The following is a 12,839-nucleotide window of genomic DNA, read 5'->3' as shown; positions in this document are numbered from 1 at the left end:
CTGACTGCAGGGATCCCACCCATTCTAGAGAGAGAGAGAGAGAGAGAGAGAGAGAGAGAGAGAGAGAGAGAGAGAGAGAGAGAGACAGAGACAGAGAGAGAGAGAGAGAGAGGGAGAGAACACGAGAGATCTGAAATTAAACAGCTCTAAAACAGAATTCAAATCATCCTAAAAGGGGAATATATACACCTGGCAAGATGGGTTTTTAAAGGGGTGCTTGAATATGATTTCACTTTTCTAACTTTAGTTAGTGTGTAGTGTTGCTGTTTGAGCATAAACAACATCTGCAAAGTTACGACGCTCAAAGTTCAAAGCAAAGGAAGATATTTGCTTTTAAAGAAAAGGACTACAACAAACGGCTGGTAGGAACTACACGAGCTTCCTCCCGGGTTAGTGACATCACCAACCCTAAAATTTACATAAACCCCGCCCCCGGAACACGCAGTCCATGTTGAGAAGAGGAAAAGTTGTTGTATATTAAGAGTACATTTGTGAGTCAGCTCAAACTTTAGCATCCATCTTTTCACATGTCACATTTCAGAAAGTCACTCTGTGTGCATCTCACAACAGTTCCTATACGAGCGATTTATAGATTATCCTAACAGAATATGCTAATTGAAGATAGTTACCTCCACATCAGCAACATAAATTCATCAACAAACCATTCAGAGACGTCCTGTTGCATTCTACATGTTGTCACTTCTTCTTGAGTCTCTCCATCTGTGTCTGACTCCGTTTTAACATTGAAGGCAGAACAGTTTCTGTCATTTTAGTGTGTTTCTGCGTGAGGTAATCAGACCTGCTAACACACGAGCTCTTGAAGCTCCGCCCACTGTGTCGGGAGCTGCAGCTCATTTGCATTTAAAGGGCCAGACTGAAAAACGGTGCGTTTTTGCTCACCCTCAAAAAGTGACAACTTTAACATGCTATATAAAAATATCTGTGGGGTATTTTGTGCTAAAACTTCACACACACACTCTGGGGACATCCCCAGATAGCAATGAGTCGGCGGACCACCGTCGGTTCTCCGGCGGCAGTAGAAGCGTCAGAATGGCGACATCGCAAACACGTTGGACGGCGCACCGCCGGCGGCAGCCGCTTTTTAAAAGCGGCAGCCGCCTTCCTACCGCCTTCGTTAAGCGGCCGGCCCGCGGGCCAACCGCCGTTCCGCCGCCTTTATATTGAAGGCCGTCCTTCCGCGGCCCGCCGGAGGCAAACGCTATTTTCGAGCGCTCTGCCGCCGCTTATTCTGGCTATATATATATATATATTTTTATTTATTTATTTATTTATAGCATGCAGTTTATCAAGAATAATAATTGCTCAAACCAGACAAATTTACAATTGGCATTTTTATTCTACATTTCAAAGTACAGTAACTGTCATTTAAACAAGATGTTTCAGATCACTGAAACATAACAGAAAAATAAATAAATCAATATACTAACATGCAGGTTTCCAATTCAATTTTGGTTAAACAGCCTTACAAGCAAATTACAACACTTACAATAAGTGTTCATATAAAAAGGACAGTTCTAGGGTAAAAAATTACCAGTAAACATTATGACAAGTAAAGAGGATATTTGATGCCAAATAATGTGCAAGATACCAAATAAATAAAAGTATAACTACATTTACAAGCCATTTCTAACAATATGATAAGTGGTAGTAATTTATAGTAAAGCTCTGGAGTAGAATAGGCCTTTATAACGGCAATGCTGACCTGTGGCACAAGGATTTACAAGCTTTATTTGAAAAAGAAAAAAAGAAAGTAATTTCCACAGTGAGTGAGTGTAGTCTGACACTTCTGACTTCTTTAGGGGTCTTGATTCTACTGACTGCAAGATAAAGAAAGGATTCCAGTTGTCAGTGATTCTGGGGTGTCAGTAGTCAGTCTAGTTTTAAGTGGTCGGCTGTGGGTCCCTCTCAGCTGTGCGGCGCCTTTTTCTGCCTTCACGGTCAGATGCTCCTTTCAGGTAACGCGTAACGTTAACCTGGACCGCCTCATCAGTGCATCCAGGGTTGCCGGGTCCTTCCGGATGGCTAATATAGAAAATACAGATCTGTCATTTAATTTGAATTGCATGAGGACAATAGGACATACATATCTACTTAAATCTAAAAAAAATATCCAACTTACTTTGAACAATGGTCTTCAGGAACATGTCTCTAAAACATGCTTTATCCCCTACACCAAGCTGAAAATCCAAAAAAGTGTTACAAATTACATTTCTCTGAAGCTTCTCATAAATAAATAAAAAATGTGAAAGGCTAAGGATTCAGACTGTAATATATGCAGTATACAATGTTAAATTTTACTTTATATCTAGGTCTACTACATGTACAGGTAGCCCCAGTGGGAATTAAACCTACAACCACAGGTGCTGTTTGCAAGTTGTACCTAATTGCTCAGTGCAAGCAAACGTCTTCAACATTGTTTGTTGAACTTGCTTCACCTGCTCTTGAAGTAAGATTTTACAATTCGTATTTTTATATGTAATATTGTAGTGTTTATTATAAATGATTTATCTGTGCACTTCATTATTCTTTTAAAATTCATGTAGCCTTATAATCTTTAATCAAATACGTTACCCTTCCCTCCCCCCTCGAAACGACTTCTCTTCTCTTCCGGTCATGTGCTATGGCGCGAGGGCGTGGCAACTCCCCTCAAACCGTGCTATGAGCAGAGATGGAGAAGAGGAGCGCTAGAGTAAAACCCTGCCCTCCGTTCAATATACTTTTTCACTTTTAAATACGTCACAACACTGGAGAAAAGTCGTCTGTAACTTCCGGTTCATGCCGACTTCAAATAGAAGCAATAGTTTCCAAGACAAAAAAACTTCACAAATAACATCACTTACTTGTACTCAAACTCTTGGCTCTGTGAAGTGGAGTCTGGATTACTGGGGAGAAACCTGGTTGCGAGAAAGAGGAAACAGAAATTTGAAAATCTAACAAATGGTATAGTTTAGTGGCAGGATCACAAATCCAGCATCACAGCAATAGATTTTACATACCAGTTCAGCATTTTCCTGGTTTTCTGGAATCGATGCATCTTTCTAGAGTTTTTTTTCTTGAGACTTACAAGATTCTAGAGTAGGGAATAATGAATGAAAGAGTCAGTTATCCACAATAAACAGAAAATAAATTACACAGATGAAATAAAGGAAAATCAAATACACAAGTCAGACCCATTTACCTGCTCCCTTCATGAACTTAAAATGAATTTCTCCCAGGTGCTGTGTGGAGGTGTGCAGAGGATGGCTAAATTGTTGCCTTCGTCTTTTTGCTGAGGTTAAATGGGGGCCAATGGCACATGCTCTCGCTGAGCCACTCTTGCGGAACCACTGCAAATGGCAGATCCTCCTCGTTGATAAACTGAACAATGTGAACCATCTAAAATAGAAGAACATTTTGCATAAAGTATACTTTTTGATTAATTTCCAGGCAAAATCAATAACATTAAAATGCTCACCCCTTCAAAAAACGAGTCATTTTCACAAGTGAAAAAACAGAAAACCATGTTCAGAAAAACACAATCATATACATATACACACATATATACATATACACACATATATACATATACACACACATATACATATATATATATATATATATATATATATATACACACACACACATACATCGTTATTTTTGTAAGAAAACACCAAAAGTTAAACTTTCTAGATGTAAAGCTTTCTTTCTAGATGTAAAGCTTTGGCGATCTACTGTAGCTAGATACATTTCAACATGTCGAACATGCTTGAATTCAGTGAGTAAAAAAGGCGAAGCAGCATGTGTTAGCTAACACTGTAAGTTAAACTAGACTAGCAGCATGGTTGTCGAATAAAACAAAACATCATTATGTTTAGTTAGAAAACAACACAAGTTATAACGTTACTGATCAGTCTTTCTTGTCGTAAAGATTTTGCTAACGTTACCATTCCCAGCCGGCACACGACCGACCTTCAACGTTGATATATGGTTGAAATAATGTCAGTTGTTGTTTCAACGTTGAAACAACGTTGATATAACGTTTAATGCTAAATGGTTGAAAACCAACCGGTACATGACCAACCTTCAACGTTGAAATATGGTTGAAATAATGACAGTTGTTGTTTCAACGTTGAAACAACGTTGAAATAACGTTTAATGCTAAATGGTTGAAAAAGGTTAACAAAAACACTTCTAAATCAACGTTGAAATTTTTACAAGATCTGTACGTTGAAACAACGTAATGTTTTCAACAACATACAACAGAAATATCTGCCTTTTAACGTATCATTATGATAATTAATTAGCATTTAATGATTTTTTGATCATAACAGCTCTTCAGTGTATATGTTAAAATATAATTATTATCATTATTAACAATACTAGTTTCACTTTCAAGAGAGCAGTGCAGCAGAAACATTTTGCTTTATGTGAATTTGTGTGAATTTACAATTTTGTCTGCATTCCTAACATTACATTATGACATTTGTATTCATACACTGTCATGTCATTTGACCAATTAATTAAATAATAATACAGACTGCAAATAAAACTTAATACACCGCAATGTTAACTCGCGCAAACTGTTATTGGATGTTTCGCATTTTTACTTTGAGCATGATTGGTTGATATGTCTGTCTTCCAGGAAACCGTCCAATGAGAATTTGCGTGGCTCTGCGCGCCTATTTTAAGTTTGAAAATACGTCCGTTACTCTCGGTCGGTAAACAGCTGCTGCTTGCGTTGATTACTCGGTCAGACCTGGATTATTTTATATCTGCCTGTTGAATTCTTACATTTTGAGCGAATTTGAGTTGATATGTCAATGAAGAACAAAAGCTGGAATGTGAACAGAGGGATACTGGTGATATCAGGTAAGAAAACATTTTCAGTCTTACGTTAACGTTTAGGGACACGGGTAACGTTAACTTAATGGTCATAGGCTTACTGCAACCTCATAAATAAGTTATCTCTGTGTGTGTTTTTGTACTGCTTCATTAGCGTAGCGATATTAGCACGTATTTCAATGTAACATTAGTAAGTTACCATCTGACATTGCTGTGTTTTGTTGTTGGTAACGTTGTATTTAATGTTGTCAGCTAAAGAATGAGTAATGTGATCAAACCGTCATTTATTCGTTAGAAGTATGTTTACATAACCTATTCAAACACTGATAACGATATTGAAAATAATTTTGTTTACATTTTTTTTTTCTAGATCAAGCATTGGAATACGATTTTTATCGGGGGAGAACACCCAACAGAAAGACCCATTCACAACTAAAGTAAGTCAATTTTACCCACTGTTAGAAAACCTACACTGGGATTAATATATAGTATTAAGTATGATTTTCATCTTTAAAGTAAGACATTTAACGTTACAGATAGAAAGTCTGAGTAACTTTTTGTCCTTTTGTCTTTCTTCTGCTGAAGTGGGGCACTGAAAGGGGATTCATGTCACCTTCATCAGTTCTTTCTTTAATTACTGGAAACCATTAAGAGGAAGACCCTCAGATGTGTCATAATAGGATAAATGCGGCTGCAGGTAAAATTATTTGATGGTTTGATTTTGGTGTACCAAACAGCTTTTTTTGTGTGTGCTTCCCTTGCTATGATACACATTTCTGATGTGATTGCCATGCTTTAAGTGTATGTTTACATTTTTAATCATGTAATAACTAACAGTCTCAAAGATGACATTACTCCGTTCATGTTGTGTGAATGTTATAATGGCAAACGTTTTTACAATTTAAATCAATTTTAAAATTGTTTAAAGGAATGGTAAAAATATATATATATATATATATACTGCTTTAAGGACTTTTTATTGAAAAATTTCTTCTTTCCCCCCTTCAGATTTGCCAAGGATCCCGCTGATTACTGGTAATTTGGTGGAGGATTATTCTTTAGCTGCTACATTGCACTATCACTTCTGGTACGGATTCATTGACCTTTTGTGTTATTTTTTTATTTTACTTAATTTAATAAATGACTTTTAATTAGTGCAATGTATGGTTAGGATTCTGAATTAAAACAGTGTAATGTTTCTCCACAAATATTATCAGAAATATACGGAAATTGTTGAAACAATATAAACCTGCATTGAAAGATAAGTCAAAGAGCAACAGACCACAACCCTCTCAGCTCAACACCAAAATTTGTTGATTTCTTCATCTGTTTTAAGGATGAAATCATGACCTTATGATTATAGTTACCGTAACTGACACATGAGTAATATTAAATTTTTTACAATTCCACCTTGGGGCTCTGAAGAATTGCTTGTGTAAATTTTCATCTGAATACATCAAATATGTGTTTAGCATGGATAGTGTTGTATTTGTTTTCTAACTCTAATTGAACTGTAAAGTGAAAATCTTGTACATGTCTTATTTTTTATTCATTTAAAATGCTTTTATTTATACAGGATAGTACAGACAGTGGGCAAGAAGTGAAGAGGGAGAGATGGCATCGGAATGGACCTCGAGCTGGGACCCTGTCGGAGCACTGCACTCACATTTTATTGAGAATTTAAAAACTTTTGTACTGTACATTTTAAATATTAAATGTTTAATTTAAGGGTTACTGTAATTGAACAAAAACTATCTTTAAATATCCCATTTAGATGTCTACTTCTACAGGTTTTTAACATTACTTCGAAAACGCTGCAATTTAAAGTTTGAGATGTTTTTCATCTGTTTTAGAAAGTATTTTTAGACTTGTTTTTTTCAGAATAAAACTTGTTTTACAATTTGAGCATTTGTTATTTCTTTATTAAATGTGTTTAATTAAGCTGCTGCAAGTAATTTGAAAGTTAAATTTTTTTTAGTGTAGGCCTACAGTTAATCACAAATTCAGTCAGCATTGTCATGACTATGTTCCAACTGCAAACTAGGTTGTAATTGAATGTACAATTGTATTATCCCATGATGAAAGGTAAGACTGTTGATTCAGTTTGCAAAACCGAAGCATAATTCTAAATTGGTTCAATGTCGACATACAACCTTTATTCACCCATATTGAAAGAAGAGACGGTGAAACAACGTCACGATTTCAGCGTTGATTCGTTTTGCAAAATCGAAAGGTGATTCAACGTCGACAGAAGACCATAACCCGAAAGGTAAGAGTGAAACGACGTCGCGATTTCAACGGTGAATCAACGTTGTTTCTTCCGCGGTGAAACGACGTCACAATATCAACGTTGATCCGTTTTGCAAAACCGACAGGTAATTCACCGTTGATTCAACCATGGTACCTGACGTTGTTTCAACGGTGAATCAACGTTGAAATGCCGGCTGGGTTCCCACGTGGGCGGGAGAATTGTCCTTCAGGATTTAGTTACGTAAGTTAGTTAATTATTCGACTGACCAATACTATCTTAAACCACATACTGTAGTACTCACACTTGCATAAACATACGTAAATATAGTTAAAAGAAGAAAAGAAAAAACTAACGCCAGGAAGAAACTAAGTAACGTTAGCCTAACTAACATTAGCGCTATGTCAGAAACATGACGCAAACTTTGTAAACAGGCTAACTTACTAGCTTGACTAGTAAGGCAAGAACATATTTGAAAAAGATGACCTAAAAATGTAAAAAATGAACATAATATTGCGTTACACAAAAAGGAAAAATATACTTACTTTAAAGATCGTAGTCAATGACTAGATAGGATATCCTCTCCAAATACTGAAATCGTGTGACGAGTGGCCACTGTTGTGTTGGTAAATCTGCTTCCGTTTTTTAGGTACTGCCCCTCTCGGCCGGTGGAGGTACTTCTCTGTTTGTGCTTTAATACTTTCTTAAACATTTGTACAGATTGCAAAACTCGCAATTGCAAATTAATCCCTTATACCTGTAAAAGGTAAAAAAAATAAAAAAAATCGAACTTGTAAAAAAATGAAAGACATAAACGAAATTTCCTGGGGTGACAGAGAGACAAAATATTTCTAAATATTTCACTTTATCTTTCAGGTCAAAACAGGGATTTTCATGTTTATTATAAATATTACCATGGTTGCAAATTAATAAAAAAAATCTAAAGCATACCCAAGCTTTTGGCCAAGTTGCAGATGTCTTTCACTGTTCACTGATTTCAGGCATTGGTGAAAAGTCTAACTTCATCCATTTATTCTGCTAAATTGTTCATACCATGAATGAAATATTTATTTTAAAACCTAATCAGAATCAGAAGTATATTTATTGCCAAGTAAGTTTTACAAAAGGAATTCTTTTTGGACTATTTGTGCATCTCAATTGTGCATAAATCAAAGAAATGAATTGTCACCTTAAGTGAATAAAATAATTCTATATATTTTACATAGGCCTATCACTGAATCGCTTCAGAGTTTCAACGTAATTTAAATGTATTTTCCTAAACCTTATCATGGAATCAGACTGAGTCAAATCTGTTATAAACCCTAATGACTTTGGTACCTAAAAATTTGATATAATTCACATAATAATTATAATCGCTTTAAATGTGAAAGTTAAAATGCTGTCAGTTCCACTCATGCCAATGACATGGCTGGTCGATTTCAAAGCGGCTTGCCGCCAGCCGGCCGCGGTTCATTTAGACGGCGGCAACCGCCAGAGAGAATGAAGTCGGCGGCCCGGCGGCTGTTCGCCGGCGGCATCTCGCAAGAAATGGGAGTGACGTATTCGGCGGCAAACGTTTCTTCTCCGCCAGCGGGGCGCACCTATAGCCGACAGTTTGGGGCCGGCGGCAAAAAGAAGCCGTGCCGATATTTTTTGCTATCTGGGTCAGAGATTTATTTTACATCTTGTGAAAATGCCATTTTACCACCCCTTTAATAAAGCATGGTTGTCTGTGCAGTAGCAATGGAAAAACACTTTTGAAATTGGTGCTACATGACTAGAGAGAACAGAGAAAAAGGACTGTGGCGTTTCATTCGCCCAAAACTTCATCAAACGGTGACAATATTTCTGTAATCAGTGCCGGTCCTAGACTTCTGGAGGCCATAAACAAAACTATGTAAGCCTAGAAACTATTACCAGGCTACTCGGGTCCCCCTGGTGCTTTAGAGAATCCTAGCATTGGTGATTTGTTGCTTTTTGCCGTATCGACTCGTATCGAACCATGACCCAAAACAGAGGTGCGTATCGAACCGTGACTTCTGTTTCCCGTTCCTTTCCTGAAACACAACACATACGTGTCTTCGGTGTCGAGCGAGTCTCCGCACGCGGCTCCTCCCTGGATGGACTCCATGGCGGTGGAGTAAAGCGCTCTCTGAGCGGCCGGCCTCTTCTCGTCGCTGCTCTGAGATCCCTCCATCTGATGCTCTCGCTCCGCCTGGTCCAGGTTATGAACCCCCAACAACAAGCTGTAGTCCATGATCTTAAAACTCTCCAACACCTGCACACACACATCAGCAGTGTTGGGGGAAACTCAGTACAGGTGACTCGAGGTACGTAATCAGATTACTTTTTCAAGTAACTAGTAAAGTAACGCATTAAGGCCCTTGGACAGCAATGCACACTGAGTCGTATTCGTGATTCGGTGGCTCTGAGATGTTAAAACACCTCTCAAACTGCTCGCTACGGATGCAAAAAACGCAGAAAATCGAACCCGATCCGATTTTTTTTATGGCGGATAAAAGTTTCGGAGGCCGTGTGTAAGCGTGATTGACATAACGTGAGGTCGTATTAATTTTTTTACGTGCAAAAATTTCGGACTCAGTGTGCAAGGGCCTTTACTTTTAAAATTTACAACAAAATATCATCCATCCATCCATCCTCTATCCATCCATCCATCCTTCCATCCATCCATCCTTCCATCCATCCTTCCATCCATCTATCTATCCATCATCTATCATCCATCCATCCATCCATCCTCTATCCATCCATCTATCTATCCATCCATCCATCCATCCATCCTCTATCCATCCATTCATCCATCCTCTATCCATCCATCCATCCATCCTCTATCCATCCATCCATCCATCCATCCATCCTTCCATCCATCCTTCCATCCATCCTTCCATCCATCCATCTATCCATCCATCCATCCATCCTCTATCCATCCATCCATCCATCCATCCATCCTTCCATCCATCCTTCCATCCATCCATCCATCCATCCATCCTCTATCCATCCATCCATCCATCCATCCATCCATCTATCTTTGTTCTCCCATTTATTGACTGACAGCTCTCTTGTCCTCATGTTGAGACAAATCGAAGTGCAGAGGCGTTGTGTGTGTGTGTGTGTGTGTGTGTGTGTGTGTGTGTGTGTGAACATGAGGGTTATTGTAGTTCTAAACTAAATGTAAGCGTGCATTTACTCATCTCACTTGCACACAAAAAAACGATTCAATATTCCTCAAAATGAATGAAATCAATGAAATGCAGAATCAGAATCATACAATGCAAACCTCCAATAACTAAATATGTTAAATAAAACATTTTAATGCAATTAATCTCACTTTATTGACCAATGTACTTGCTTCTGACCTTCGATGATTCAGTTAAATTTTTTTGTTTTTATTGGTAAAGTGTAAGTCTTTTTTCTCCTGCATCTTATTCTTGCATTAATTTTAGTATCACTATATATCGTATACTGTGTATTATAAATGTTTTATTGTTGTACTTTTATTGTGTGAGTAGTGTCCTGTTGTTGTATTTAACCTGTGAAGCACCATGGTCAACTTTGGTTGTTTTAAGTGTGCTATATATAAATAAAATTGATTGATTGATTGCGTTGTCCAGAACAGCTGAAAGGTTAGTTTGAGCCTCTACTGTACACGCGTGAATCTGCATTTCCTTCAGCCTGAGGCTTATTATTTCATTTTTGGTGTGAAAGGGTCTTTACATTTGCCCAAAAATATAACTTTTTTTGTTATAAAAAAAACAAGCCCAGCCCAGGTAAAAAAAAAAAAAAAAAATTCATGCAAAAGTAACGTAACGCATTACTTTTCTAAAAAAGTAACTAACGCAATTAGTTACTTTTTAAGGGAGTTAAGGTCCTTGCACACTGAGTCCGAAATGTTCGTATGTGTTTTTTCGTATTCATGATTCGGTGGCTCTGAATTGTCAAAACACCTCTTAAAATGCTTGCTACGAATGCGGAAAACGCAGAAAATCGAACCCGATCCGAATTTTTTTATGATAGACGAGAGTTTCGGCGGCAGTGTGTAAACGTGAGGTCGTATTTATTTTTTAACGAGCGAAAATTTCGGACGCGAATTTCGGACTCAGTGTGTAAGGGCCTTAACGCACTATTGTAATGCATTACTTTTCAAAGTACAGGTGAAACTCGAAAAATTTGAATATCGTGCAAAAGTTCATTTATTTCAGTAATTCAACTTAAAAGGTGAAACTAATATATTATATAGACTCATTACATGCAAAGTGAGATATTTCAAGCCTTTATTTGTTATAATTGTGATGATTATGCCTTACAGATATGAAAACCTTTTCACAATATTCTAATTTTGAATGTGAGGTTTAAGCCATAATCATCACAATTATAACAAATAAAGGCTTGAAATATCTCACTTTGCATGTAATGAGTCTATATAATATATTAGTTTCACCTTTTAAGTTGAATTACTGAAATAAATGAACTTTTGCACCTGAGTTTCACCTGTAGCTTTCCCCAACACTGCACATCAGACCTTCATTATAAAACTGTCCCGCACTAAACCGAGCGCATCCACAGAGACACACTCACCAGACAGTCTCTCTGGAGTGTTTTGACCAGGGCGTTGTACGTGTCCACATCTAACAGGAGTCCGTCTTGAACGTCCTGCATGAAGTCCAGGTCTTTGAACGTGGGCCTGGACTTCTCACGCTCCTTCTTGGACGCTCTGCGCTTGCAGGTGGAGCCCTTCAGGTCGAACTTGAGGTGCATGCGGATGGCGCGGGGCAGGACGTTATTCATCACCACGATACGGATGTTCTTCCCGCCGGACTGAACGCAGTACAAACCGAAGAACTTGGGAAGAAGGGTGCGAGGATTCTGGTTCAGGTTCTGAGAGAGAGAGAGAGAGAGAGAGAGAGAGAGAGAGAGTGAGAGAGAGAGAGAAAGAGAGAGAGAGAGAGAGAGAGAGAGAGAGAGAGAGAGAGAGAGAGAGAGAGAGAGAGAGAGAGAGAGAGAGAGAGAGAGAGAGAGAGAGAGAGAGAGAGAGAGAAAACATTTAATGCATGTATACTGTATACACTCACCGGCCACTTTATTAGGTACACCTGTCCAACTGCTCGTTAACACTTAATTTCTAAGCAGCCAATCACATGGCGGCAACTCAGTGCATTTAGGCATGTAGACATGGTCAAGACAATCTCCTGCAGTTCAAACCGAGCATCAGTATGGGGAAGAAAGTTGATTTGAGTGACTTTGAACGTGGCGTGATTGTTGGTGCCAGAAGGGCTGGTCTGAGTATTTCAGAAACTGCTAATCTACTGGGATTTTCACGCACAACCATCTCTAGGGTTTACAGAGAATGGTCCGAAAAAGAAAAAACATCCAGTGAGCGGCAGTTCTGTGGGCGGAAATGCCTTGTTGATGCCAGAGGTCAGAGGAGAATGGCCAGACTGGTTCGAGCTGATAGAAGGGCAACAGTGACTGAAATAACCACTCGTTACAACCGAGGTATGCAGCAAAGCATTTGTGAAGCCACAACACGCACAACCTTGAGGCGGATGGGCTACAACAGCAGAAGACTCCACCGGGTACCACTCATCTCCACTACAAATAGGAAAAAGAGGCTACAATTTGCAAGAGCTCACCAAAATTGAACAGTTGAAGACTGGAAAAATGTTGCCTGGTCTGATGAGTCTCGATTTCTGTTGAGACATTCAGATGTTAGAGTCAGAATTTGGCGTAAACA

At 38.3% G+C, this 12,839-nt stretch overlaps 1 protein-coding gene across 1 annotated transcript in view; it reads right to left on the bottom strand.

Moving 5' to 3' along the window:
- Positions 1-12,839, bottom strand: part of pip5k1cb (phosphatidylinositol-4-phosphate 5-kinase, type I, gamma b) — an 80,921-nt gene that overhangs the window by 22,269 nt on the left and 45,813 nt on the right. Inside the window, exons 7-9 of the mRNA XM_056239955.1 lie at positions 11,684-11,983; positions 9,166-9,368; positions 1-24 (exon numbers count right to left, since the gene is read on the bottom strand). The exon at positions 1-24 is cut by the window's left edge and continues 60 nt beyond it. Coding sequence (XP_056095930.1) covers positions 1-24; positions 9,166-9,368; positions 11,684-11,983 — 527 coding nt within the window. The remainder of the gene's footprint in view (positions 25-9,165; positions 9,369-11,683; positions 11,984-12,839) is intronic.

This window comes from Rhinichthys klamathensis, unplaced genomic scaffold (assembly GCF_029890125.1).
Source record: "Rhinichthys klamathensis goyatoka isolate OS25496 unplaced genomic scaffold, OSU_Roscu_1.1 h1tg000575l_1, whole genome shotgun sequence".
NCBI lineage: Eukaryota > Metazoa > Chordata > Actinopteri > Cypriniformes > Leuciscidae > Rhinichthys > Rhinichthys klamathensis.
Note: the sequence above shows the minus strand (reverse complement) of the source record. Positions and strands in the feature narration are given on the sequence as shown.